Source organism: Bactrocera oleae, chromosome 3 (assembly GCF_042242935.1).
Source record: "Bactrocera oleae isolate idBacOlea1 chromosome 3, idBacOlea1, whole genome shotgun sequence".
Classification (NCBI taxonomy): Eukaryota; Metazoa; Arthropoda; class Insecta; order Diptera; family Tephritidae; genus Bactrocera; species Bactrocera oleae.
In genome coordinates this window covers 12,626,262-12,653,793 of record NC_091537.1, presented here as the reverse complement: position 1 = coordinate 12,653,793, position 27,532 = coordinate 12,626,262, and the positions used below count along the sequence as shown (strand labels likewise).

Genomic DNA, 27,532 nt, shown 5'->3' with positions numbered 1-27,532 from the left:
ATAATTTTCGTTTATAGCGGCATTGAACACACTCATATTATTATGAATATTTCAATTTTTTTATTTTTTTTTAAACAATATAACAAGACATTTATCAAAGTTCTAGTTTAATACGGCATTTAAAGGTGAAAGTTTTCAGCTGCTTTCGCAAACTATGAGCCGGTGGAAAAGTTATACTGTTGTAGCTACATTCTCCAACTATAGGTTGAGCTCAAGGCCAACATTTTTTAGTTTTCACATTTAGCACTGAAGATTTGGGTGTATATGGTACTAAATTGTTGTAATTATTGAACATTTTGCATTGTTTTACAAAAATATTATAAATATTATATTATAAATATTTTTGACATTACCGCAGTATACATACAAACATATCTATAAATTTGTTTGTTTGTTTTACCTTATTAAAAAAGAACAATAAAATCACAAAGTGTCTAAAAAAAATGTCATTTCAAAAGGAACAATTTTATGCTACTTATCAAAATAAGGCCTTTGCAAAATACTTTGTTACGTTTATTGTTGGGCTTTTATTTGTATTCTTTCGTTTACAATAAATGACGATGCAAATATTTAACTTTTTTTAAATGAGTGCAAACTGTTGCTGCAAGTGTTGTGACTAAGTAACTATAAAGTGTAAGCTTATTTATTTAATTAGAACTAAAAATATTAACATACAATTAAATTAAAAAAGCTTCTTTTATTTTCATCAAATTTTATAAAAGAACTTAAGTACAAATTTCAGTTGTCATATTCATAAGAAAGTTCTTTCAAAAAAAAAGTATTATTTTTACACTTTAATTTGTTAAACTTTAATGGCAAAATTACCAGAGCCCATAATCATTATAGGTTTTATTTTAAAAATCACGTAATTATGACTATACATTGAGTTTTACGATTTTCTTCACCGATAATGATTAATTTTGATAAATTTTATAATAAATCATAAATATTGATTAGTTTTGAGCAAAAAATTAAAAACATAATTAATGATTAGTTTTGAGCAAAAAAATAATAATCATATATAATGATGATTTACTAAATGAATACTGAACTAGATTCTTTCTTTAATTACAAAACGACAAACAAGACACATTTTGATATAAAAGTGAGTTTTACTTTGAACAAAAAATTAAAAATCATAAATGTTTTTTTGCTCAAAAAATAATGATTCTATATGATTTATTATAAAATTAAGCATTATCGTTAAAGGAAATCATAAAACACAGAACTTAATCAATCATCATGGAAATGCTTAGATCGTCGCAAAAGGATTAATATGACATAATCTGTTTTTTTTTGTATGACGATTCTAAGTTATTGATTTGTTTATTTAAAAATCGCAACAATAATCATTATTTACGGTCCTGAAAATTGCTATACACAATATATGTATACTTAAAGTCTAACGGATTTTAAAATGCCAGTGAAAGCAAATAATCAAATTTTTTCATTGTTGAACCGGCAATTAAAATTTTTTTTTTTAGTTTTTGTATAGTAATTTGTATTTTGAGTACTTGTTACTGTCTTCGGTTAAACAACTAACTTATTATGAATACCAAACTAAAATATTAAGCTAGTGCAACAATTAATTTAAAATAAAATACAAATATTAAAAAAAAAAAGTTCAGCGTTAATTTAACAGTTTGGTGGCTATTGTGATATGATTGAAACGCACAAAAGTGCTAAAATTATAAATTGTAAATATAGAATAATAAATAGTTAAAAAGCTATATACATAAGTTGCTTTAAAAATAAAAATTAAAAATGCTATGGCTAAATGGGCATTTACTATAAAGAAGAGTACGTATAGCTTTGTAAACAATTTACACACACATATAAAATTACATAAATAACTGCTTGGCAAATGCATACAATTAATTTAACCTAAAAATATATTTAGGATAAATGGAATTTTTTATTCAAACCCTTTGAATAATTTTTTAATACAGTTAAGTTCACTTAATTTTTTATAAAAACAACAAATGCAGAAAACAACAAATTGTTTTATTATTTTTCATTTTTTCTTTGCGAATGCGAATTTATGTTTGCATGAACAAATACGAATTAAAAATTCAACAGAAGTAAACATTACAATTTTACAAATTTATCAAAGAAAATGTCCATGGCTTGTGCATTTTTCCTACGTACATATGTATGTATATGCTTAGAGAAGTTAGTTGTTTTGTGACATTTCTTCATTCGCATTATGTATATATTTATATTAATTTAAGTGCGATTTCCACTTGTTTTTGTGTGTTTGTGTGTGAAACTTGTTGTTTCACCTATTCATAACCAATTTTTTGTGCACCAGACACAGCATCCATATGTAGCATTACTATGGAGCCAACCATGGCCACCACAGTGCGATCCAGCCATGTAACTGGGTTAGGGTAGATTAAACCGCCTTCATAGAATCCCAAATGTCCACCATGAGCCAATTCAATGTATGCTACATTGGGGCGGGATGCTGAAAGATGATTTAATATTATAAAAACTATACACATATTAAAAAAAAAAGAAATAGAACAAAAAAAATTTTTGAAAGCTTCGCAGTCGGTAGGATTCGAACCTACGCTCCCAGAGGGAATCTGATTTCTAGTCAGACGCCTTAACCGCTCGGCCACGACTGCTTTTTACCGTTAGTTGCGCAAACTGTTATACAAACCATTACAAAGCTTATGGCATCGAAAATTTTAAACGAAACTTACAGGGTGTATCATATAACAAGAAAATTAAACAAATATTTTCTAATATGTATCTGCACTAACAACCCGTGCTTTTTTGAGCATATGAGCAATTTTAATTGTTTTGTCTTTCATGCTTACTTTAAAAAAATTTAACTAGTATAAATTTAAATTGTAGTTAAATTTTTTTTTGTTTTATTTAATTTAAATTTTAAATTTATTTTAATTGAAATTTAAACACTATAAATTTTGAGTACTCACATGCGAATTCTTTAATGGGCGGCAACAGCTCCTCCGGCACTAGTGGATCATCTTTAGCATTAATGAAAATCATTGGCTTGTCGATGTTGTCCAAAAAGTGCAGCGATGAACTCCACTTATATAGCTCCTGTGTAGTGGAGAAATTGTGCACACGACGTGTATAAGCCTCATCTAATTCCGGCAGTGTGGCGGCAGCGATAATCTCACGTTCGTTTAGATTGTGACGTGCTTTCACTTCGTCCGACAGCAACACATGACGATGCTTGAGTATAATACTCTTCACATTTTCTGTCATCACATACAGATAGAAGCGGCGGAAATTTTGCCAATTCAAAAGCCACTTCGTACCTCTGCAAATGAAAATCGTCAATTTATTGCTATTCATTTTCAAATTCCAAGAAACAATTGATATGCAGACAGAGCATATGTTATAGAGAAAGAACGCGCGTTCTCCTTCTCTCTTATGCCAAATTGATTGTCATACTTACTCCTCTGCGTTGTACCCCTGACAAATTGATATGCCACCAAGTATGGTGTTCGGTTTTGACTTTGCTAATTCTCCCATATATTTAGTCACAAGATTGCCACCTAAACTGAAACCGACAGCCACAATACGGCTATTTGGGTATTTCTTATGTAAATTGTTAACCATTTCGGAAAAGTCATCCGTGTGACCTTAAATGTAAAGAAAATGTATTATTAAGTATGTAAAAAATATTGACTTTATGCACCAACCATAACTGAAGATGCGCGTCGATGTCACTTGTACGCTATTCAATGCACCGATGTGGTTGAGTACGGCACATCTGTAGCCATGCATTTGTGAATAGTGTACGAATGTGCGTATATACACACTCTCCGAGGTATTGCCAATACCAGGACAAATAGCGATGGTGACATCATCTGAAACATCAAAAAGCTTTAAAAATCTTATTTTATATTCGGTATTTTGTTTTTACCTTCAGCTTCATTTATCGGTTGATAGAGATCGTAGGTGAGCGTAGAGCCATCGTGTAGCAACAGATATACTCGCTCGCCCAATGGCCAAGGACATTTCACACGGCCCACTATGCTATGCAACACCGTTTGTACGTGACCACTGAAACCCCATAAACGCGTGGGAACATAACTGTAAAATAAACAAAGAAAATTATAGGCATTTTCGAAGAAAGCAGGTGCTTTCGAAAATAATTGTTTAAAGAATATAATTTGTATGGAGAAAACTGTTTTTTAGTTTATTAGCACATATTCGCTGCCAGCCGAAAGGCGTGTGATACAAATCTTTGTGGTCAACATGTTAGTCAAAGACCAGCAAGTTAATGCATTGTTAATGATACACCTTTACGATTGCAGCCGTTTTCCAGACACTATTCTCATGATAGCTATTAAAAACTTTAATAATCACCATTAATTTATTTTGTCGATGACAGGTAGAGGTGGAAAGGGAGAGTATTACAAAAAAGATTTAATTTATTTTACATTAAAAAGTATTTTTATGCACTGTGTTGGTTATATTAAGTTTGTCACAATGTTTGTAACACACAGAAGTGTGACGAACTGCGTCGATTTAGCCATGTACGACTGTCCGTCTTTGTGTATATACGCGAACTAGTGCCTCAGTTTTTGAGATATCGATCCGAAATTTTGCACACGTTCTTTTCTTTCCCAAAAACTGATAATTTATCTGAACGGCCGATATCCGACTATATATATAAAGCATATAGCTGCCATACAAACTGCACGATCGGGATCAAGTGCTTGTACGGAAAACTTTTTCATGCGACGAGATATCTTCACGAAATTTGGCATGGATTATTGCCTAAAGCATACATATATAATTTGTATTTTGAAAACACTACTTTCAGTGGTAAAACGTGACATTCAAATTTGCTTGCTCTTTTTGACTTTTTACGACGGTCTAATCACGTTGAATTTACTGACTAGTGGCATGACCTCCACAAATTTATTCAATTTACGGTCATTTTCATTTGCACTATACTTACAAGTATGTATGCATGTATGTATGTATGTATGTAATGAGTTAACGCTATGCAATTCTTGGGATAGCGCTGTGGCAAATTGTTTTCCGGCTATACACAAGCGAGCACTGATCTAGTCGAAAGGGGGCGATAATAGTCAACATGTCATGGATATTTGTGCAGACATGTGCTTGGTTCATTTAATACTAGATTATTTTTAAGTTTCAATTGAAGCTTATGCTTTTCTTCGTAAAATATTCTCACAGAATTTAAATATTCTACCAAGCAGGGAAAAATATTCTTTCGGGAAGAGAAAAGTACTTTTCTTCGTAAAATATTCTCACAGAATTTAAATATTCTTTCGAGCAGAGAAAAATACATATAGTTAAATAATTGATTGTTTTGCGTGGGTTTGCCCTAGAGATCATTGTTTATTTGAAGGTTTTGAGCACGTCCCTCACGATTTAGCACGCAGCAATAACGAGACACGCATGTCGAAATAATGTGCAATATTTAATCACTGTATATAGTACAAGTGAATATATATGTATCTCATTTATAGCATTTACATAATGCATTTATAGAATTACTGCCATTTTTTTGCCACTCGTCTACTTCCCTTGCGAGCTCAACTTTTAAATAATCTTATTGCTGTTGAATTGTGTCATTAAAACTTCACGCATTCATTTTGTTTTTGCTTAAATGACTCCTCTCTTTACGCTTGTTGTTTTAAAACGAAACACTTGCGATTTGGCTGTAGCGTTGAACTTGAACCTTGTGCCATACACTTACATAAATGTCAGGGTATCGAATTGCATAATTTGCAATATTTGTGCGCATCCATGTTGCTGACCTTGAATTTCGTAGTTGCAACTAGTATACTACTGAAGTGTACTGTTAAAGGATGCGAGCGCGTGTAATCCGCTTCTACAATTACCATTAGTGATATAATGTAATGCAATGGAAATGGTTGTTGTTATTGTTATACCACGAACTGAAGTGGTTCAAAGTTTAAACAAATTTAAAACAAAATTCGAGTCTTTGCGGCATTTTGAAGCTTGCGCTCGCTGCTCATGAAAGCTAGAAGCAAAGGGGAAACATAGAGGCGAACATTCGAAACATTTACTTCAATTTGGTATTACGTGAATTTGGTATTTTGGATTAGGTGTAGTCAATGATATGAAAAAATTGCAATTTTAAATAATTTTTTGTCAGTAAATTTTATTAAATAAGGTAAAAAATTATTAAATAAGGTTTCGATTTGAATTGATTGAATATGAAAAAAAATAATAATTATTATAAAAGTAAGGGCTGTTTGTGTTGATTCTAAAACCAATCGGACAAAAAAATTTTGTTTTAATAATAGATAATCTAAAACCTGATCGAAGCTATTTTTTATTAAATTAACTAAATAGCGGCCTCAGGATAAATTTTTTCCAGATTTTCGGGAAAAACCCAACATTTAGTTGTTGATTAAAAAATCGAAATTAAAAAAAAAAAAAACTGAATTAGTTTTTCATTTTTTCAAAAAGCTATATAAATTTCATTAAAATCTACCGAGCCATTTTCGAGCTACAGTGGCCACCAGTTCAAAAAACATCGTTTTGAGAAAAACGCATTTAAAGTTTTGGGAGCCAATCACATTAAGTAATTAGGAAGCTGTAATAATAGGACAGGCACTTCAGTCTCAATAACCGCAGAAAATGTACGGGTATGAGCTTCTTTAACCTCCTGAGGGTCATTACTGCAGACTTGGGCCTCACACCAAATCGGCAAGCGTTGGTCAACTACTAGCAGCTGTGCAGTCATAAGGTCCTTCTGGCCCAGGTTAAATCGCAGAAGGTCCAGGAAACTTTTCGCTCTCAGCAAAGCCCACCTTTCAGTGATTGTTGGAGTCCAGCCTGGACACTGTCCGATCAGGATTCATGCAGTAAAAATGAATATGTTACCGCGTGCCAGCTGCTGAAATTAAAGCTGAATCTCTCGAAAAATCGGATTTTATGTTATGACACTTTGGTAGTGCATGGTATATATATGCTATGTATTTGGTATAATTATTATCTCACTTTCTTTATGTGTTATTCAAATATTGAAAAATCTCAAAATCATTAACATATCAATAATCTAATTGCCTTCAAAAACTAACACAAATAAAGCTAAATACAGTTATAAATATACATATACGAGGGAATATAATATTACAATATACATTAGAGTGGAGCGAAGAAAACTTTTTTTTTGCTTAGCCTGAATGTAAAATTTGTAGATTATAAAACAAGAAAATTGTTGGAAAAAAAATTAAATTTTTATTTCGTAAAATTTTTTTGATAAGTGTTCTGTGGAAAGCCCTCTTTCTGGCCAATTAAAAGTTATCAATTAAAAAAAAAATTTTTGTGGTCATTATTGGAGTTTTAAAAATAAGTCTTAAACGACAACATGCTTTCCTTAAGCGTTGAAATAAATGTTGAGTCAAAAACCGTCAAATTCGGTAATTTTTATATAAATGTGGAGTTCAAATTTTTTGTTCAAAAAAAGTTTAACTCGAAATTTACTTTAAAAGTATGTGAGAGAGAGAGCCTATAGATGGAAATTTTATTTTTTTTTATTTTTTTCCAAGTTTTTTTTTTAAGCTACAAATTTTACCCTCAGGCTAAGCAAAAAAAAAAAATTTCGCTCCACCCTAATATATATATATTATTAAATAATAAAACAGTATTAATTGAAATCATTCTTGATTGCATACAAGATTTTACATAGATTAAATGAATGAAATTGAATATAAAATAGGAACGAAACTACAAAAAAAACTATTTAGAATCTGAACTTTAGATGACGTAATAAAAGTCATAAAATCATACTTTAGAAAACAATTAAGCCTATTATTTAGTGAACGCGAATTTTAAAACGTGGCTTAGAAAATCTATTGGTTTATAGTATTCTTGCTGGTACAGTACCAAGTGGATAGAAGAATGTTTGCCTGGATTAATATATATTATACCATCTAAACAAAAATTCAAAAAGTTAAAGAAACAGTTATTGAAAGTCGTCGTGCTGGCATCAGAAAGATAGCAAAGAATCTCAAAGTCTCTTATGGATCGACTCAGCATAATTTGTTGAGAAGCGTTTAAATGCCAAACCCTTAACAAATGACTTGAGTTGTCCAGTTGTGGTTGCAAAAGAGATGCTTGACAACGTAGCTGAGGGCCCTATCTTCATTTAATTTATCATTACGATTGAAACGAAATGAGTTTATGAATATGACCACGAAACTGTTCAACAATCTAGCGACTGGCGCTCCAAAAATGGCCGCGATGCTGCGTTTTCTTTTATAACCGCGATGTGGTTAACCTTGAATGCGTTCCACAGGGTCAAACAGTCAATAAGGAATACTACTTAGCCATTTAGAGGCGTCTACATGAAGCAAATCGTTGTAAACGACCGGATGTGTGGGACTCTTCGGCCAAGCACGAACGAGAGTCATCGCTAAGCCACCGTATTTACTCGATTTGGTTCGCTGTGATTTTTGGCTGTTTTCGAAATTGAAATATGCGCTTCCGCGAACGCGCCATGAGTCCAGTGAAGACGTGAAAAGTCATTCGCTGAATGCATTGGAGGCTAACCCAGCCAAGGGTTATAAAAAGTGTATGGAAAATTTGATTGGAGTGGATTGGAGCGTTGGCATGCTCGTGTTGGCTCAAAAGTTGCCTATTTTGAAAGCAATAATAAATATAAGTTGTGAAAATGTTTTTTTTTTTTTGTTAGTCCGTGTCAAATTTGAGCAAATGATATGTTCTCATGCCGAATATAATTTTTGAAAGTATTATCTTATTATTGTCGCTGTTGGGAAGAAAACACGCATCTGTGTACGAAATACATCCTTAAATTTTTTTTTATGATGGAAATTGTAGTAATTTCACGCCATTAAGTAATTTCAAATAATGTTAATGCATGTAACCTATAATTATATTGCTTTTTTTGTAGTAAAACACGTTAATTGGCAATTATTGAAATAATGAAAATTTGAATAAACAACAGGTTTTCATCCCGCCTATACACACATATGTACATGTATATACTATATGGGTGTGGATATGCCTATTGTATCCATGTATTATTCGTTGGAACTATTCTAAGCCCAAAATATCATATACAGACATATATATATGCATTATAATAGATAATGTATTTATATACATATATTTAGTTGTGCCTTTGTGTATTATTTTACTGACAATACTATATCTTATCAACAACGGTTATGTCTTGCTCTTGCTAATTCTTAGTGCTTGCACAATCACAAATGGTGAATGTCGGATACATCCAAACATACATACATATATGCACATGTATATACACTGGATCTAGAGTCCAAAGTACAAAACGAAAAGCTTGGCAATTATCATTAAAAAATATATAAACATAGATACAAAGAAAGAAAGAATTTCTTAAATATCTAAAACGAGAAATATCATAACAAAACAAAAAACAAAAAAAAAACATTGTTTTATTTTCAAACTGGATTTTGGTATATAAAGCCATTAGCTATATTTCCGTATATATTAGCACTTATCGTAAAATAAACTTCAAACAAAATAAAGGGGTTGAGTGCGTCATAGAAATTTTATAGTAAATGAGATAAGTCGGTTATGAAAGTTAAACTTTTAACTGTATATTGCAGTAAGAATAATTAGTTAGTCATAAAGTAATAAAAATTCTTTAAAAACAAGAAAAACCTTTAACTTCGATTGCACCGAGACTATAATACCCTTCACAAATACAAAAAATTCCTTACAAGCACTTGATTCCGATCGTTCAGTTTGTATGGCAGCTATATGCTATAGTGATTCGATCTGAACAATTTCTTCGGAGATGCCATTTTTGCCTGAGATAACGACCCGTTCCAAATTTCGTGGCGATATCTAGTCAATAGAAAAAGTTTTCCATGCAAGCACTTGATTCCGATCGTTCAGTTTGTATGGCAGCTATATGCTATAGTGGTCCGATATCGGTCATTTCGACAAATGAGCAGCTTTTTGGTGAGAAAAGGTTGTATGCTGCATATAAGATCGATATCTTAAAAACGGACGGACAGATGAACAGACAGACGAACATGGCTAAATCAGCCTAGCTCATCATGCTGATCATTTATGTATATATTTTATAGGGTCTCCGACGTTTCCTTCTGTGTGTTACAAACTTCATGGCAAACTTATATACACTGTTCAGGGTATAATAAAAATGTTACATTTTTTTTTAGATTTATCTATCGCCCAAAATTATTTCACAATAATAAGAATATACATAAGTATATAATATTATATGTGTATAGTGAAACAAGGCGGTTTAAAAAAAAAATATCTGAAGGTACCAAAAACAACACACATTTAGTCATGAGTCACAAAAGTACCTATGTATATACGTTAGGGTGAGTCAAATAAAATAATTGTCTTCGCTTGATACTCTTAATTGTAACGGGAAGGTCCTCCGCCTAACGGTTTTCTATTTTTTCTTATTATCAGATGGAAAAATTCATACTTCGCTTCCAACTACTTGAAAAAATAATTCGTTGTGGATTTTGTAGGAAATTATATGCTCTACAAAATGGTATTTTACGGTTTTTTCGTAAACTTAACAGTTTAAAAGTGATTAACGGTGGAAATTTGACTATTTTAATACAAGTTTATTTTTTTCTTTTCAATTTTATAACTCAATGAAAAAATTGCATTTTAAATTGCAAAGCAAATTATTTTGAGACATATTCTTATAGGACAAATTCTTATAAGAAATTTACTGCTCTACAAAATTATCACTTTTCCCCCTTTTTTTTTGTTGTGTGTTTCTTTGATAGGTTTGATGTTTGACATTGAATATCTCGTAACCTTTCCGTTACAATTAAGCGCTCATACTTAAGAGTGCTTTTCTAAAGGTGTCTATTAACCAATTTTTCAGAGTACGAACCGAAAAAATCATTTTTTTTTGTTTAACCCGCCTTTATATGTATACATACATACAAGTATATACAAGTTTTATGCCAACCAAACTGAATTGAATTGAATGTTGCTCTACTATTATTGTATTAAAATATAAAAATAAGCATTATTCTAATACGCACTTTGATAGGTGTAAATTAGGGGAACATGCGTAGAAGATAAATAGTATAAATTTGAAAGCGAGATTTGGTACAGCCACAAATACATAGATAACGCAGTATGTGCATAATAATGAAAAATAGTGTAAGCAGGTGGTTGAGTCATCCTATGACTGGCACACAATTATTTAAATAGAAAATAAAATGTACTTAAATTTATTGCTTTTTATGCATCTTTAAAACAATAAAACCATAAACTCTCGTTCGTCTTAAAGTGAGTAATGTGAATACCGCTAAACTCAATTTTTGTTGAATTCTCCGACCAAAGCATTTGTTGGTGTTTGCAAATATAGCCATCAGTGGAATCAAACGTTGTGTTGCTGTTACGCAAGTTTTTGTTATTAAATAAAAATCAGTTTTTCGATTTGATTTGAGTGGACGTGCTAGCTTACATATACGTAGATACATATGTACGCCCGTCAACATATGTATACAAAAAAAAACGTGTATATGAGCTCATGCATATTCCACTGACGATTTGTTTTGCCGGCATTTAAAATATTATGTCATATACAATACATGTATACACCAAACATATACAAACACATGCACATATTTTCATGCATTTTAGACATGCGATCAACAATGTCTTTCTACAATAACAATTAGAATACAAAATGTGCTCCGTTTAAAATAGTTTTGTTTGTTTTGCTAATCAATCACAGATTTTGAAGCAGACATTGTGGCGTACTTAGTATACATTAACATGTTCATGTGGGAATTATTTACAAATATACATATGTATAAAGTATCTTCTATAAAAAGAAGAAATATTCACACATAGTTCGCTATGATTTTTTATTCGCCTACGCGAAAACTTTTTCGACTTTTTTGGCAAACAAGCCATAAAAATACATACATATGTACATATGTTTATCTGGCAGCTAGAAAGCCTGTAATTCCGGTTTATAAGTCCTCCTCAAATTATTAAAAAATTTAGAAGTGCCATTTATGATCGATACTTCGATGGCACCGATGCTGGAAAACCCTTCACACATAAAAAAAAAAATTTGTATACAAGAACTTGATTCCGACCGTTCAGTTTGTATGGTAGGTGTTATAGTGGTCCGATATCGCCATTTATTGCAAATAAAACGGGTAATATAATTCCTAGGACGTTTAAAATATCATAATTAAATTACTAAAATAGATGATAAGAGAGAAATTCGCTAGATTTTTAATGTTTCAGTTCAATTAAACAAAGCTGAATAAGCGTAAGCATATCAATTGAATGACAAGACGATTTGCAAACATTAAATTCATTCAAGTATATACATACATACATACATACATTTGCATGTATGTAATATTCTTAATATTCATATAGATTTCATTTACTAAAATATATGATCTTATGACCAAAATTGGCTTATCAACGCAGCAAGTTTTTTTTGGCTTTCCATTGTATGTACAGACATACAAATATTCAAAATAATATTTATGTTATTTATTAAAAAATGGAACTAAAAGAACTGCTACTTTTTATTTACTTTCTGGTACGACTTACTAATCAAGTCCACATTGGCATAGCATGTACGAGTATGTTATCTTTGATGCGCAAAGATGTTGGAAATTTTATTTTTTTTTACACGACTAGAAATGTCCTTCCTTCTATATAGACGACTATAAGAGTTATTTGACTATTATAAATCTATATATAATATATATAAATATTATAAAGTATCTAATTGAGTCAGAATTTTAAAATTCCATATACAGAGTACGTGTTATACATATGATATATGTAAACATTACACATACGAGTACACATACATATGTACATATAGCATATAGCGGTTATAATTATAAATATTTACATACCTTACTTCCTACATATTTACCCATTATTATTTGAATTTGAATTTACGTTTACAAATGCTTATAACTTTATCTACATCCGATAAGTAAAAAAAAAATGTACTTATATACATATGTATGTATAAGTTTTTAGATATGTTATCACACGGTGACCAGCTGTTAGTAAAAAATCTTGATTCACAGAATTAGCTTAATTTGAAAACTGGCAACACAAGGGATTCAATATTTGTCGGTCTTATTTCATGCAAAATAAAAATAAACGAATATTTCTACTATTATAAAAATAAGACTAGACCGATAAGGCTGTAAGGAAATTTTCCAACAGCTGAGGTACATACATAAAGCCAGTCGCAGTAGCCAGTATCGCATTGATTTATAATGTGGCTGTAATTATATATTTATATTGTTAGAATCGAATTGTTTAATCAATCTCAATAATAAACTCAAAGTAGTGTTATAAATTTTAGTATATGTTATCTTTTTGAGAAGTCTTTTTGATAACTTAATTAAATAAAATTCTTGTTTGCAGTTAACTACGTATTTTCTGAGGTGATATTTCAGTGGTAGGAGGTATGTAAATACATACAAATCTTTTACGAATATTTCACAGTTACTGCGTACTTACGGTTCTCTTAGTACTGGTGCAATTTTATAGATACAATCCAGAAACTGTTGATCCAAACACCACACGCTTGGTTTAAGCGGCTGACTGTTAACGTTTAGTATTCGAAAAAGGATGCACATTATGACCGCTATGGCGGTAAGAAATGCCGTCGACATTTTAGCTATGAGTTTTATCAGGTGTAGATGATCGAAGGAGAATAATGTAAAATCGGTGACAATCTGTATTAGTTCGTTCTTTGATTTCAGTAAGTCATCAAGGAATAAATGTAGGCGAAGCAACAATTCCGGAAGCATGCACGAAGAATTTGTATAAAGCTTTAGTATGTTATCAAAAAAAAGCAACTGTTATACGGTGGTGATTTATATAAAAATTAGATATTATTAATAGTAATTAGAATAAGAATTTGTAATTTATAAAACGAATTTAATGCGCAATATCATACAGCTGTTGTATATTTTATGAGTAATATTTAGTTTATCGTTTTTAACGTATCCTCAATTCAATTACGAGGAAACTAAATGCGTAAACGAAGTGTTAACCGGCGATTTTTCGTTCTAATTAATTTTTTGTTCTCTTCGCCTATTTTTCTTTGCGGAGTCTCTTTATGATGTAGCTAGTTTTTCTTTGTTTGGATATCACACAATCACTTCTTTCGAGTGAAATAGATATTTTCTTGCTTGCAATTAAGTTGATTAAATTTTATTGTAATTCACAATAATTAACTCTTTCTGTTGTCTTTAATTATTTTTTACTCTATTTGTTGTCGCAGTTTTCATTTCCCTACTGAAAATTTAGCCATCATTTCATATAAACAATGAAAAATTATGCCAATGGAATTTTTTGAAACTACACGTACAAGTCATTCGTATATTCTTTTTCGTTTTTATTTACGCCCGCTGGCTTTTTATCATTTTAGTTCGAAACGCGTATGTGTTTCCAGAATATTCACTTGAACATGTTTCTTAGCAGTTTAAATAGAAACTCACATTCAAATTTCCACCGGTCTCAAAAATTTTGATTACTTTTACTTGAAAATTTAGCAGACCCAAATATTTTGTTTGCACTTTTATTTTTCCGGAAAATTCACTCACATCTCACAACCGAAGCGCTCAAAGATTCTCAAACTTATAATGCAACTCCAATTAGTTTTGGAGAACGACTGGATTCAACAGGGTTGCATAGAGTGTAGTTTTGTAATACATAAAAAGTACTTAAAACTGTCATTATATATTATTATAGAACAATAAAAATTTATTAACATTCGTAGTCATTCACCAATAATAAAATAAAGAAAAAATTTATAAATAAAATTATAGATACATTTAAATTTTGAAGTATGGCTGGTTTCGAAATATGATTTATAAAATATATATATTATATATTCTCATTCCAGTAATGTATTCGATGCGGATTATTTTCAAGTAAAAAATTGTGTCATGAAAACTAGCAACCCTATGATGGCTCTTGGCATTGTAGAAGAAGAAGAGCAGTTTAAACAGCTGGCACTTTTATATTCCTTTTCTGCTTATTTTCGGACATGCTGACTTTGTTTATATCGGTTAGTTTGCCATGGATTCACCGAACGATTCATCTTTACGACATTTATTACAAACTACCTCTAATAATAAGGTAAGTATGTGTGTTATATATTGCGCATAATTTATTTTATGCTCTCGCAAAATGCTTCCAGCAAAATCCGCACAACACATTGCAACCACAGCAACCTGCTACCACTCCCATCGTTGAGCCAAAGGATGTGCAGCATGAGGTCAAACTACAGCAAGTATTCTTTGTTAAAAATTGTGAGCTATAATATATTTTTTGCTTTTTCAGAAACGTCGTAGCTACGGTTTCTGTGGGTTGCGAACTGAATCTCCAGGATATCAATTTTCGCACACGCAATTCAGAATACACTCCTTCCCGCTTTCATGGTGTTGTAATGCGCATGCGTGAACCACGCTGTACGGCGCTAATTTTTCGGACTGGTAAAATAATTTGCACTGGAGCACGCAATGAGACTGAAGCAAGTTTAGGGGCTAGAAAATTTGCACGTATACTTCAAAAGTTGGGATATCCAGTGAAGTTTGTAGACTTTAAGTTACAAAATATCGTAGCGACTGTGGATCTGAGATTCCCTATACGGCTTGAAAATTTAAATCAAATGCATGGTCAATTCAGTTCATACGAACCGGAACTGTTTCCGGGTCTAATATACCGCATGGTTAATCCACGTATGGTGCTTTTAATATTTGTGAATGGTAAAATTGTATTTACCGGCGCGAAAGCACGTAAGGATATAATGGAGTGTCTGGAAAAAATATATCCCACTTTACTAAGCTTCCGGAAGAATTAATTCTGCTATATAGTGTAAACGTATTTTTTTTTAAGGTGTCGTATTTTATGTTAGCTGTATTGTCATATTGCCTGTAAAAAATATTAAGTTATGCATATATTTTATATAGTGTCAAGAAAAATATATTATCATTAAAATAAACAACAACAATTGTATTTTATATATCTACATTGTGTACATACATACTTGCAAACGTTTATTGCTTCGTTAAGACGTTGGCCTTTCGGTATTGCTTATATTGTATTTATTATTACATGGAACTGGTAACCCTGCTTTTGACCATTTGTAAAAAACTACATTGGCTCTTTAACGGAATGTTGTCACGTCAGCTGTCAAATTGGACAAAAACAACACAACTATACAAACAGAAAACGAGATACGTATCTGGCAAATTTCGTGGTTTTTCAATTGGAAGAAAAGTGTATTTGGAATTTTATACATAAAACAAAACCATTTTGTTGTAATGCTGAGTGTAAAAAGCAGCAGAAAAGAACTAATATTTTATTTGTGAATTGTTAAAATATAAAAAGACGTGAAAATGTCATTCGTACGCACCTCGACGGGTGGTAATGAGTCGGTGCATAAATTTGTTGAGGCCTTACGGGCAGACTTTAAAACACTTTCCTTGGAAACTAAAAAGAAGTATCCATTAATAAAGGAGGTTAGAAAATTAATATACATTTATATTAATTTAATTGAGCAAAAAATTCATACATGGGCAGTTTCTAATCGAAAATGTAATGTTGTGTCACAACTGGGTGCGGCGTACGTAGGGGGTGGTGTTTGTTCATTGGAGTTATGTGTATATGCATACATATGAACATTGTCATTTATTTTTCGTTCTCATCAATTACTGGTGTTTTCAAATATTTATATATGTTATATTAAGTACTGGTATATATTTTGTAAATAAATCCGCATGATTTTACATACAATAGAATAGAATGTTCATGTCTTTGTTGCCTTCTCATTGAAAACTAATTCATATTCCTAATAATTTTTTCATATATATTTTTTTTATTTCTGTCAATTTAGTCATGCGAAGAGGCTATTTCCAAATTGAGTGCAGCAAGTAATAATCAACAAACTTCTGTCTACTACACGGTAAACCAAATTCTGTATCCACTTGTGCAAGGATGCGAAACCAAAGACCTTAAAATTATTAAGGTGAGTCATGTGTCATTTGCCATAACAGTTATATATAAATATATGCACGTAAATAACTATTTGTTCGTCACAAATATTGCCAACCATCTTATCAGTAACCGCTTTGTGTGTGATTACCTTTGCTAACGTTAAAGTTGTATATTACAGTATTGTCTGGGCATGATGCAGCGGCTTATCACCCAGCAGGTGGTTGATCAAAAGGGTGCACGCTACATAACCGATGCATTATGGATGCTTATGGAAAATAACATAGAAGAGGTTAAGGTTTTGCAAACTGTCACGCTATTGCTAACTACCAACACGGTGGTGCATGGCGAAACATTAGCTAAATCGTTAGTTCTATGTTTTCGACTACATTACACCAAAAACTCCACCATTGTTAACACGGCAGGTGCTACTATTCGTCAACTTGTTTCATTGGTTTTTGAACGTGTATACTTGGAAAAAAACTCTATGGCATCTCTACAAGGAATAAATCAAAATGCAAATAAAGAAGCGTTGGACACTGATAACAGTACTGGAGCTAGTGCTGAAATGCAGACCTTTGCAGCGGATGCATTTTTCCTATTTCAAGTAAGTGTTTTTACATATATTTAAACTAGTGTATTATATAACAGAAACATATTTTTAGGATCTCGTGCAGCTAGTAAATGCCGATCAACCGTATTGGCTTATCGGTATGACCGAAATGACACGCACTTTCGGTTTAGAATTACTCGAGGCAGTATTAACTAATTTCAGCGCAGTTTTTCATGAGGTAAATGTTCTAGCAATAATCGTATTCACTCTATATTCAAACATACACTTTTAATATTTAGAATAACGATTTTCGTTTGCTGCTAAAAGAACGCGTTTGTGCATTAGTAATTAAACTATTTTCGCCAAATGTAAAGCATCGCCAGGTACCGACGCCCAATAACGGCAATACGGCAGTCCCCAACGATAAGCCATATTTTCCCATCAGTATGCGTTTATTGCGTTTAGTGGCAATACTAATACAGAAGTACCACACGATATTAGTAAGTTAGAAATTTTATATAATTAATTTTGTTTGTTTGCATGTCTATTTAATTTTTCGCTTTTGCTTTGTAGGTTACTGAATGTGAAATTTTTCTTTCTTTGATAATTAAATTTCTCGATCCTGACAAACCGCATTGGCAACGCGCCTTGGCATTGGAAGTCATACACAAACTGGCCACAAAACCAAATTTAATCGCTTTCTTTTGTAAATCCTATGATTTAAAAAATCATGCCACCAATATTTTACACGATATGATCACATCGTTGGGCACGTTCGTACGATATTCGTTAATAAATGCGGCAGCTTGTACGTGAGCTATATGTTATTAAAGAAAAAATTGTAAAGTATAATATATTTTTCGTTTTTATTTTTTTTAGTGCAAAATGGACAGCTGCCTGCCACTAATCAAAATAATCCCACAACTGCGCATAACTCGGGCAATCAATGTGGCTTCATGTTTCGTGGCGTTTACTTATCGCTAGTCACCAATTTTGCGCCTGGCGTGGCAAAAGCAGTCTAGTAATTTATAAATATATTATATTATTCACTGCAACTAGTTAAATATAACTTAATTTTGCTTTTCATTTATAGTTTGGAGATGTTGGATAAGTTGGAGGCACCCAACATACCGGACAGTTACGGCGTTTCTGTAGCTTACGCCATACTTTTGGATGTAACCAGCTCCATTGGCTGCGTAATACAACGAACACCCGAAATGGTTTGTTGTGTATTCGAAAACCACAAAATTTTATTTGTTACAAAACACTTTTCTTTTATTTTCTCATTCAATGTATGTAGCAACAAGCGATCCACAATGCTGATATTATCACAGAGGAGGAACACAAGCCGTTGTGCATACAATTGATCAACTCCAGTTGGAATGGTTTACTTTCAGCATTCGTGCCGCTTATAGATGCCTCAATCGACGAAGGCACAACCGATAACATACTAAAAGCAATGCAGAGTTATGCTGCTCTCTGTGGTCTGCTAGACTTGCTAGGACCGCGTGACGCGTTCATAATATCCATGTGCCGCGCTTCTTTCCCACCGCACTATGCAGCGGCAATTTTCGCCAACAATGCACACATGGATGCAGATTTGCGTGGTAGTACAGCGATTATTAGCACACATTTTTTTTATGCATGAAAAATTATCGCCATTCTTATTCGTAGGTCATGCGCGCAGCAATAGCCAAGATTTGAACAACCAGTTCATGAACACTTGCAATGAGGGTGAATTTCGACAACAAATCGTAGCTGTGGGCACGCCATTGCCCAGCGCCTCGCTGCCGCACAGCATAATGCAAGCGCCGGTCATGTTGACCAATAAAAATCTACAGTGTATGCGTGCAATTTTGTGTTTGGCGCGCAATAACGGCAGCATACTCGGCACATCGTGGCACATTGTGCTGCAGACACTGCAACACCTGGTGTGGATATTGGGTTTGAAGCCATCCACGGGCGGCAGTTTGCAAGTGAGTGCTTTCGCGTATTTTCAGTGATAAACAACATGCATATATATATATATTTTTTTTTTTAAACTTAGGCATTTCCAAAGCCAGCCGTTGAAGCAAATGTGGGCATACAAACGGCAGTTATGGCCGACTTGCCGGTGTTGTCACAAATGCTGAGTCAGCTCTTCGAATCCAGTCAGTGTTTGAACGATATAGCGCTGCATCATCTGATCGATGCATTATGCAAGCTTTCGCACGAAGCTATGGAACTCGCTTATGCCAACAGGGTAACAAAATATTACATTCTTGTATTTTATTTAAACCCATACATAAATTTGTTATTGCTAGGAGCCCTCCTTATTCGCCGTCGCAAAACTACTCGAAACCGGCTTGGTGAATATGCCACGCATTGAGGTTTTGTGGCGTCCACTTACCAATCACTTGCTAGAGGTTTGCCAACATCGTCACATACGCATGCGCGAATGGGGTGTGGAAGCCATTACCTATTTGGTTAAGTCGGCACTGCAATTTAAACATACCGTGCCACTAAAGGAAAATATGGAGCTGCAGACGATGTTGCTAAGTCCACTTTCGGAGCTTTCGACGGTCATGCATGCAGATGTGCGTCAGCGCCAACTTGACTGTGTGCTGCAGATACTAAATGGCGCAGGCGAAATATTATCCTTCGGTTGGCCGGCCATAATCGAGATAATTGGCGCAGTGAATGAGCATCACGGGTGCGTGTGTTTGCCTTAAAAACAAAAATATTTATATTTTACACTTCACTACTTCATAATTTCAGCGAGCCATTAATACGCACCGCATTCCAGTGTCTTCAGTTGGTGATTACCGACTTTTTAACTGTAATGCCTTGGCGTTGCCTGCCACTGTGCATTCGCACCGCCGCCAAATTTGGTTCACAAACGCAGGAGTTGAATATTTCGCTTACAGCTATTGGTTTGATGGTGAGTTCATGGTGATTGATGGTCCAATTTGCAAACAAATAATATTATATTACATTCGCAGTGGAACATTTCCGATTTTTTCAATCAAAATCAAGATAAACTAATGTCGACCCAAGTGGAGGAGGTGGCCATATTGCCTGATTTCCCAGGCACAGTGAAAATGCCGCAATTCGATAAGCTCTGGATGTGTTTGTATGCTAAACTGGGTGATTTGTGCGTTGACTTGCGACCAGCGGTACGCAAATCAGCGGGACAAACACTCTTCTCAACCATTTCGGCGCACGGCAGCTTATTGAATCCGCCCACATGGCAAGCCTTGGTTTGGCAAGTACTATTCCCACTCTTGGATAATGTGCGTGCGCTCTCCAGTTCGGCCAGTAATGAGAAAGTGGATGCCAGCGGCAATATACTGATACACCACTCGCGTAACACCGCCCAAAAGCAGTGGGCGGAGACACAAGTGCTCACACTCTCCGGCGTGTGCAGGGTATGCAAGCTATTCCAAAAATTTGTATAGCCAATCTTAATCCATCACCACCTCCAATTTATTTCAGGTGTTTAACACCAAGCGTGAGCTATTGCAAATGTTGGGTGATTTCGATCGCGCTTGGTCGCTGGTTTTGGAATTCATCCAAAATGCTGCATTGAGCAAAAATGGCGAAGTCTCTTTGGCTGCGCTCAAGTCGCTACAAGAAATCATGTACCATAATGCCGATAAAGCCGCCACACTTACGGATGAGGAGACAACACGCGTTAAAGACGATGAAATTTGGACGGTAAGTGTGTTGTTGTTGTGTCTGTTTATTTACATGTTTAATAATAACACGCTTTCTGCTTTTGTGAAAAGATTGCTTGGAATATTTGGCTAAATATCGGCATTGAGAGCACAAAGATCACAACGAAAAACAACGACAACCAGGAGGAATTTTACGTGCCCAGTCAGGCATTTTTAACCGCATTGATACAAATTTTCCCGGCAATTTTCCAACACATACACCAAAGGTGCGCCCAACATACATATTAACATATATATGCCAAACAGCATATTAACTTGTAAATTTTTGTGCTTAAAGGTTCACTTTGGAGGACTTTGAAAAATTCTGTATTGTACTGACGAATGCGGTTTGTATACCCGTGCAAACTGACGCCGTTCCATATATGATGTCCTCTGTGTCCGACTCACTACTCACACCGTTGCACGACGGCATACTCGACTGCATGGATCTCATACAAAAGGTTTGGGTTGCTCTCACTGGCATATATTTCCCCCGCACCCCAAGAGTATTTAAATACATATTATTTAAATTTTGTATTTGTTTTTTATACTCTCGCAACCGGTTGCTACAGAGTATAATAGTTTTGTTCACCTAACGGTTGTTTGTATCACCTAATACTAATCGAGTTAGATATAGGGTTATAAATATATAAATGATCAGGATGAAGAGACGAGTTGAAATCCGGGTGACTGTCTGTCCGTCCGTCCGTCCGTGCAAGCTCTAACTTGAGTAAAAATTGAGATATCTTTATGAAACTTGGTAGACATGTTTCTTGGTACCGTGAGACGGTTGGTATTGCAGATGGGCGTAATCGGACCACTGCCACGCCCACAAAACGCCATTAATCAAAAACAAATAACTTGCCATAACTAAGCTCCGCAATAAGATACAAGACTGTTATTTGGTACACAGGCTCACATTAGGGAGGGGCATCTGCAGTTAGATGTTTTTTTTTAAAAGTGGGCGTGGTCCCGCCTCTAATAGGTTTAATGTGCATATCTCCTGAACCGCTAATGCTATAATAACAAAATTCACTAGAAGCAAATGTTTTTAGCACTTCTACTGACGGTGTGAAAATAATTGAAATCGGGTGGCAACTCCGCCGACTCCCCATATAACGGTACTGTTAAAAACTACTAAAAGCGCGATAAATCAAGCACTAAACACGCCAGAGACATTAAATTTTATCTCTGAGATGGTATAAGATGACTTTATAGGAACCGCGTTCAAAATTAGACAGTGGGCGTGGCACAGCCCACTTTTAGGTGAAAACCCATATCTTGAGATCTGCTTAACCAATTTCAACAAAATTCGGTACATAACGTTATTTTCATATTTCTATATTATAGTTCGAAAATGGGCGAAATCGGACTACAACCACGCCTATTTCCCATATAACACCATTTTCAATTACATCTGATTCTTTCACTTCCCACTATGCAAATCAGGTAACAATGATTATATCGGGGTAAAACTTTGCGTGAATAATACGTTTAAAGTATGCCACCTTGTGACAAAAAATTGTCTAAACCGAACCGAAACTGTTCAAGCCCCTAAGTACTAAATATGTGGACCCCAGTGCCGATAGTTGACCTTCTATCGAAAATATCAGCCAATCCACAAAGAAATCTCAAACGAGTGTACCATTTGACTTTGCGAGAGTATAAAATGTTCGGTTACATCCGAACTTAGCCCTTCCTTACTTGTTTAATTTTGTATATTTCTGTTTTTAATTTTGTATTTATTTTTTAATTTTGTATTTTTTTTTTAATGTTATATTTATCTAATTTTTTATTTTTTTAATTATGTATTATTTTTATTTTGAATTTTTTGTTTAATTTTGTATGTTTTAATTTTTATATTTTATTTTAAATTTTGTATTTTTTTTTAATTTTGTTTTAATTATGTATTTTTTTATTTTGAATTTTTTGTTTCATTTTGTATTTGATTTTTTTAAATTTATTTTTGTTTTTTTTTAATTTTGTATTTCTTTTTTAAATTTTTAATTTTTGTTTTAAGTATGTATTTTTTTTTAATTTTTATTTTTCGTTTGTTTTTTATAATTTTTAATTTTTTTTAATTATGTTTTTTTTTGGAATTTTTTGTTTAATTTTGTATTGCTTTTTATTTGTGTATATTTTTGTTTAATTTTTTTTTAATATTGTATATTTGTTTCATTTATGATTTTTTTTTTTATTTTGTATTTTTTTTTTGTTAATTTAATTTTTTATTGTTAATTTTGTATTATTTTAATTTTAAATTTTTTTAAATTTAAATTTTTTTAAATTTAAATTTAAAATAAATTTTTTTTTCTAATTTGTATTTTTTTTTAATATTATGTAGGAGGCCACTAAAGAAGGCTCCAACTTGAAGCATATGATTCCTGTTATATTTCGCCAATTACTGGTGTTCAGTAAGTTTGCCTGTGCGCCGCCTGCATACACAGGCGTCGAGCATAAGTACGTCAAGACAGCGAATCATTATACAAACAACGCTTCCGTGGAAATGGTCAGCATGAATTTCATACCGTTTGGCGAGAAGTCGATTAGTATATGCGTTAAATTGTATCAAAGTACCGCTACGGAGGATTGTGTCATGCATGAAAATATTTTACATGAAATTATCAAGGTAAACACCAACCTAACTTGCAGCCATTAAATTTATATAATATATCATTTGTAAATTCTTACCCGCGCAGGCACTGCGCACTCCGCTCGCCATGAAGTACAAGTGTCTTTCGTCCAGCACATGGAAATTGGCCATCTCGAGTTTGATTACCGTCCTACATACAGGTTTGAAGGTGGCACGCGCCAAACCCAACTATTTCACCGGCATGTGGGATGACTTGGCCGATACATTCGATAAATTTCTCTTTCCTGCAAGGTGAGTAAACGCGCGCGCACGCACACACTCTTTATTCTCCTCTTTATTACTCGTCGTTGTCAATTTAAAATTAATTAATTAATCTTTGCTCGCAGCGTTTGTACAATTGAAGATCGTGGCCTGGATGAAATTGTGCTGGACGAAACAATTGATTGTCAGGTCATTGAACTGTTGCGTGACGAGGTGCTGCCATACGCGCACGAAATGCCGCATCAATTTATAATGCAAATTGTTGTGCTACTCAACAAAGGCTCCATACATTCCGCATCTGACTCGAATATTTGCTATGAATCTGATTGGAAATTACGTGAAATCTTCGCAAAGACCTGCTTTGAAACGCTCTTACAATTCTCGCTGCTGGACGACACTTGCAACAACAATCGCAACAGCTTAACGGCGGCATCGGCAACGGTGGCGGGCATAAATGCAACATTGAATTCGAATGTGCTCGGTGGTGGCAAAGATTTTGCCGGCCGCTTAGCGGTTACTGCTTTGTTACATCGATTCCAGGAGGTCTTGAAGCGTTTCAACGATGACGAACGACAGAGTGGAAAGTGCCCTCTACCAAGGTACGTAGTTTGCGAGGCGTATATATCAACACTAATTGGTTTGGAGTGAATCCTTCTGGTCATATAAATGTCCTTGAAAAAATATTAGAAAATTTAAACAAGAAACAATGTCAACTTCGGCTGCACTGAAGCTTTAAGAAAGTATTCTAGTCGAGAAACATGAATTTTAGGTAATTTTTCAAGTGTCCGAAACTTTTTTTACTATCGATTTTTTTTATCAGTTATTTATTAATGTTACAAAAGTACAGAAAAAACTTAAAAGAAAAAAGTTGAAGAAAAATTTGAAAAACTGGCAGCTGATGAAGTGGGGGTCTCAAAAAATTGGCACATAAGCACACCCATGATTTCAACCCTCCTAGTCATCTGAAATTAAAAAAAAAAGTTTGTCGATCTGAAGTATGAACTAGCGATAAGTAAAAAAAATTTTTGACAAAATGGCGACTGTTTGAAAAAAAAACATTTTTTATTTTATTTTCTCGTATTTTGTAAAAAAGTAAAAAATTGAATTCGGGGCTGAGGCTAGTTTATACTTGAGGAAGGTATATAAAAAAGATTCTCTGAAAAGTTCAAGTAAATCGGTCCAGTAGAACTCGAGAAATCTTGGGTATCGATTAAAAAAAGTCTGATTTGAGAAAAATGCATTTAAAGTTTCGCGTAAAGTGATTTGTTCGATTAGCCGGGTCAGTATGTCTGTTATTTTATAATTTAAATTTTCAAAAATCCTCTCGTAGACATATACTTAAATAGTTAAACTTTGTAAATATGAAAAAATATCGATTTTTTTTGAAATTCTACACTAGAATATCCCCTTAATAAACTTCAGCGGTATATTTCTTATAGCATTAAATCATATCTTGATTTTGATCGGCCAGTTCAAAGTGCAGCTATATCCGTATATAGTGGTCCGCAGACTGTATCGTTGCCTTAGAAAATAATCTATGCCAAATTCGTAAAGTTATCTTGTCAAATAAAAAATTTAGCCACGCCAGGACTTGATTTTGATCGGTCAGGTTGTATGGCTGTTATATGCTATAGCGATCCGTTCTGAACAATTTCTTCGGAGATAGCACCCTCGTCTTAGACAATAACCCGTGCCAAATTTCGTGAAATTATCTCGTGTAATGATATTCCATGCAAGCACTTGGTTCCGATTGTTCAGTTTGTATGGCAGCTATATGCTATAGTGTTCCAATTTCGGTGATTCCATCAAATGAACAGCTTCTTGGGGAGAAAAGAACGTGTGCAAAATTTCAGATCGATAGCTTAAAAACTGAAGGGCTAGTTCGCTTATATACAGGCAGACAGACGGACATGGCTAAATCGACTGAGCTCATCTTGCTGATAATTTAGATAAATACTTTATAGGGTCTGCGACGTTTCCTTCTAGGTGTTACTGCCTGGCAAACTTTATATACCTTGTTCAGGGTATAAAAATTCCCGAAAAAATAACAGAAAAGTTAAAAAAGCAAATTTTTTTCTCGGAACAAGAAATTTTGTAAGCAATTTTTTTTCTTTAATTATAACGAACGAATTTAGAACGAACTATATTTATGACAATAGCGCAAAATTTTTAACCCTTAAACTTCCAACATATGCAAGTGAAAATATAACTTGTTATTGTAATTTTTACTGTGTTTATATATAGTCTTATATCTGCATAATCTTTTTCAGATTCCGCCTTTCGGAAATTTCCTTCGTACTAAAGGCAATCGCCACATTAGTTGTGTCCATGAAAAAAGCACCGCCATCAAAAGGTAACCTAATCATGCCATACAAATTTGGTTTATATTATTTATCGTTTTTGCCATATCTAGTAAATAAGCCGGCGTGGGACCAGCTTATCGGTCTATATCCGTATCTCGTTGATTGTACCACAACAACATCGCCAGAGGTGTCGCGTTCGTTGCGTGAAGCGTTGCTGCAGTACACAGATCTACTGCAACCACCCAAGTGTCTAAATGTCGAAACTGCAAATAATGCGAAACTACAAAATGCCACGCAGGCAAATGGACAAGAATAAATATATAACGAAAGACAGAGAAATACTTATATACATATATATACATACACATACAGCCGACGTTTAGTGCCGTCAATTAAATGACGTTTATGGGACTTTTACAATAACATTTGCAAGCGTATAAAAACATAAAAGTTTGATATTTATTTTGGGCATGCTTAGATAAGCTAACTACCTACCCATACAAGTATACCAAATACACATACTTATTTAACCAACTGTTACTTATTATGTATACTCCGGCGTATGCAGTTGTGCGCTTACAATCGCGTATATTTTATATGTATGTATGATTATGTGCCGTCAAAATTTAGCGCATAAAGCGAAAATTCCAAATTTCACAACTTAAATAAAATGGCAATTTTTTATTGCAACGGTGCATATGTATTAATTATTTGTGCTGCGGCAAGTTTATGTTTAATGTTTGTTTAATGTTTTTTAGTTATTCAACTTTTGTTGGAATGTAATGTTTTATGAAATCCAAATTGGCTTTTATACTTTGTACATTATTATTATAACTATTATTATTATTATTATTACTACTACTATTAACACGTATTATATAATAGCATAGCAGATTTAGTGCATTAAAATGCAAGACGCAAGTTCTTACCTATGAAATATTATATTTACTATACAAACTAATTATATTTAGAGATCTTTGTAGTGAACGTTTTTAATAAGATGAAATCGATAAACAAAAAAATATTGATAATATAGTATACACAATTTCTTGTCCTACTGTACTTTCAGCCATTGATAAAGTAATAAAACACAAAGTATTAGGCAAAGAAAAGCAAAAAAACTAAA

The 27,532-nt window shown here is 33.4% G+C and overlaps 3 protein-coding genes and 1 non-coding gene across 8 annotated transcripts; 2 read left to right on the top strand and 2 right to left on the bottom strand.

Moving 5' to 3' along the window:
- Positions 1 to 503: 503 nt before the first annotated feature.
- Positions 504 to 14,658, bottom strand: Hydr2 (abhydrolase domain-containing protein 2). Of its 4 annotated transcripts, none has more exons than XM_014237495.3 (7): positions 14,502 to 14,658; positions 13,516 to 13,829; positions 3,905 to 4,074; positions 3,681 to 3,848; positions 3,434 to 3,620; positions 2,946 to 3,295; positions 504 to 2,467 (listed from the first exon to the last, which is right to left on the bottom strand). In XM_014237495.3, the coding sequence occupies exons 2-7, from the start codon at positions 13,806 to 13,808 to the stop codon at positions 2,283 to 2,285; spliced, it is 1,353 nt and encodes a 450-aa protein (XP_014092970.1). In that variant the 5' UTR covers positions 13,809 to 13,829; positions 14,502 to 14,658; the 3' UTR covers positions 504 to 2,282. The 4 variants fall into 4 exon arrangements, with proteins under 4 accessions (XP_014092970.1, XP_014092973.1, XP_014092972.1 ...); XM_014237498.3 differs by having other exon boundaries at positions 13,516 to 13,748; positions 14,502 to 14,653; XM_014237497.3 differs by having other exon boundaries at positions 13,516 to 13,733; positions 14,502 to 14,653.
- On the bottom strand, positions 2,549 to 2,630 carry TRNAS-AGA (transfer RNA serine (anticodon AGA)). Its single transcript has one exon. It is a non-coding gene; the product is annotated as a tRNA-Ser (tRNA).
- A 325-nt stretch (positions 14,659 to 14,983) lies between the features above and the next one.
- Trf (TBP-related factor) lies at positions 14,984 to 16,018 on the top strand. The gene is made up of 3 exons (XM_014237502.3): positions 14,984 to 15,144; positions 15,206 to 15,294; positions 15,349 to 16,018. Exons 1-3 carry the CDS (start codon positions 15,085 to 15,087, stop codon positions 15,866 to 15,868), a joined length of 669 nt encoding a protein of 222 aa, XP_014092977.1. The 5' UTR covers positions 14,984 to 15,084; the 3' UTR covers positions 15,869 to 16,018.
- Positions 16,019 to 16,211: 193 nt separating this feature from the next.
- Positions 16,212 to 27,532, top strand: mon2 (Mon2 homolog, regulator of endosome-to-Golgi trafficking). 2 transcript variants are annotated; one of them, XM_036366515.2, is made up of 22 exons: positions 16,212 to 16,529; positions 16,904 to 17,035; positions 17,183 to 17,608; positions 17,667 to 17,792; positions 17,854 to 18,054; positions 18,128 to 18,362; positions 18,434 to 18,575; positions 18,648 to 18,774; positions 18,855 to 19,158; positions 19,229 to 19,530; positions 19,602 to 19,796; positions 19,858 to 20,246; positions 20,312 to 20,474; positions 20,536 to 20,961; positions 21,029 to 21,250; positions 21,322 to 21,476; positions 21,548 to 21,710; positions 23,594 to 23,878; positions 23,949 to 24,133; positions 24,229 to 24,702; positions 26,374 to 26,456; positions 26,517 to 27,532. In XM_036366515.2, the coding sequence occupies exons 1-22, from the start codon at positions 16,407 to 16,409 to the stop codon at positions 26,720 to 26,722; spliced, it is 5,064 nt and encodes a 1,687-aa protein (XP_036222408.2). In that variant the 5' UTR covers positions 16,212 to 16,406; the 3' UTR covers positions 26,723 to 27,532. The 2 variants fall into 2 exon arrangements, with proteins under 2 accessions (XP_036222408.2, XP_014092987.2); XM_014237512.3 differs by having other exon boundaries at positions 18,855 to 19,161.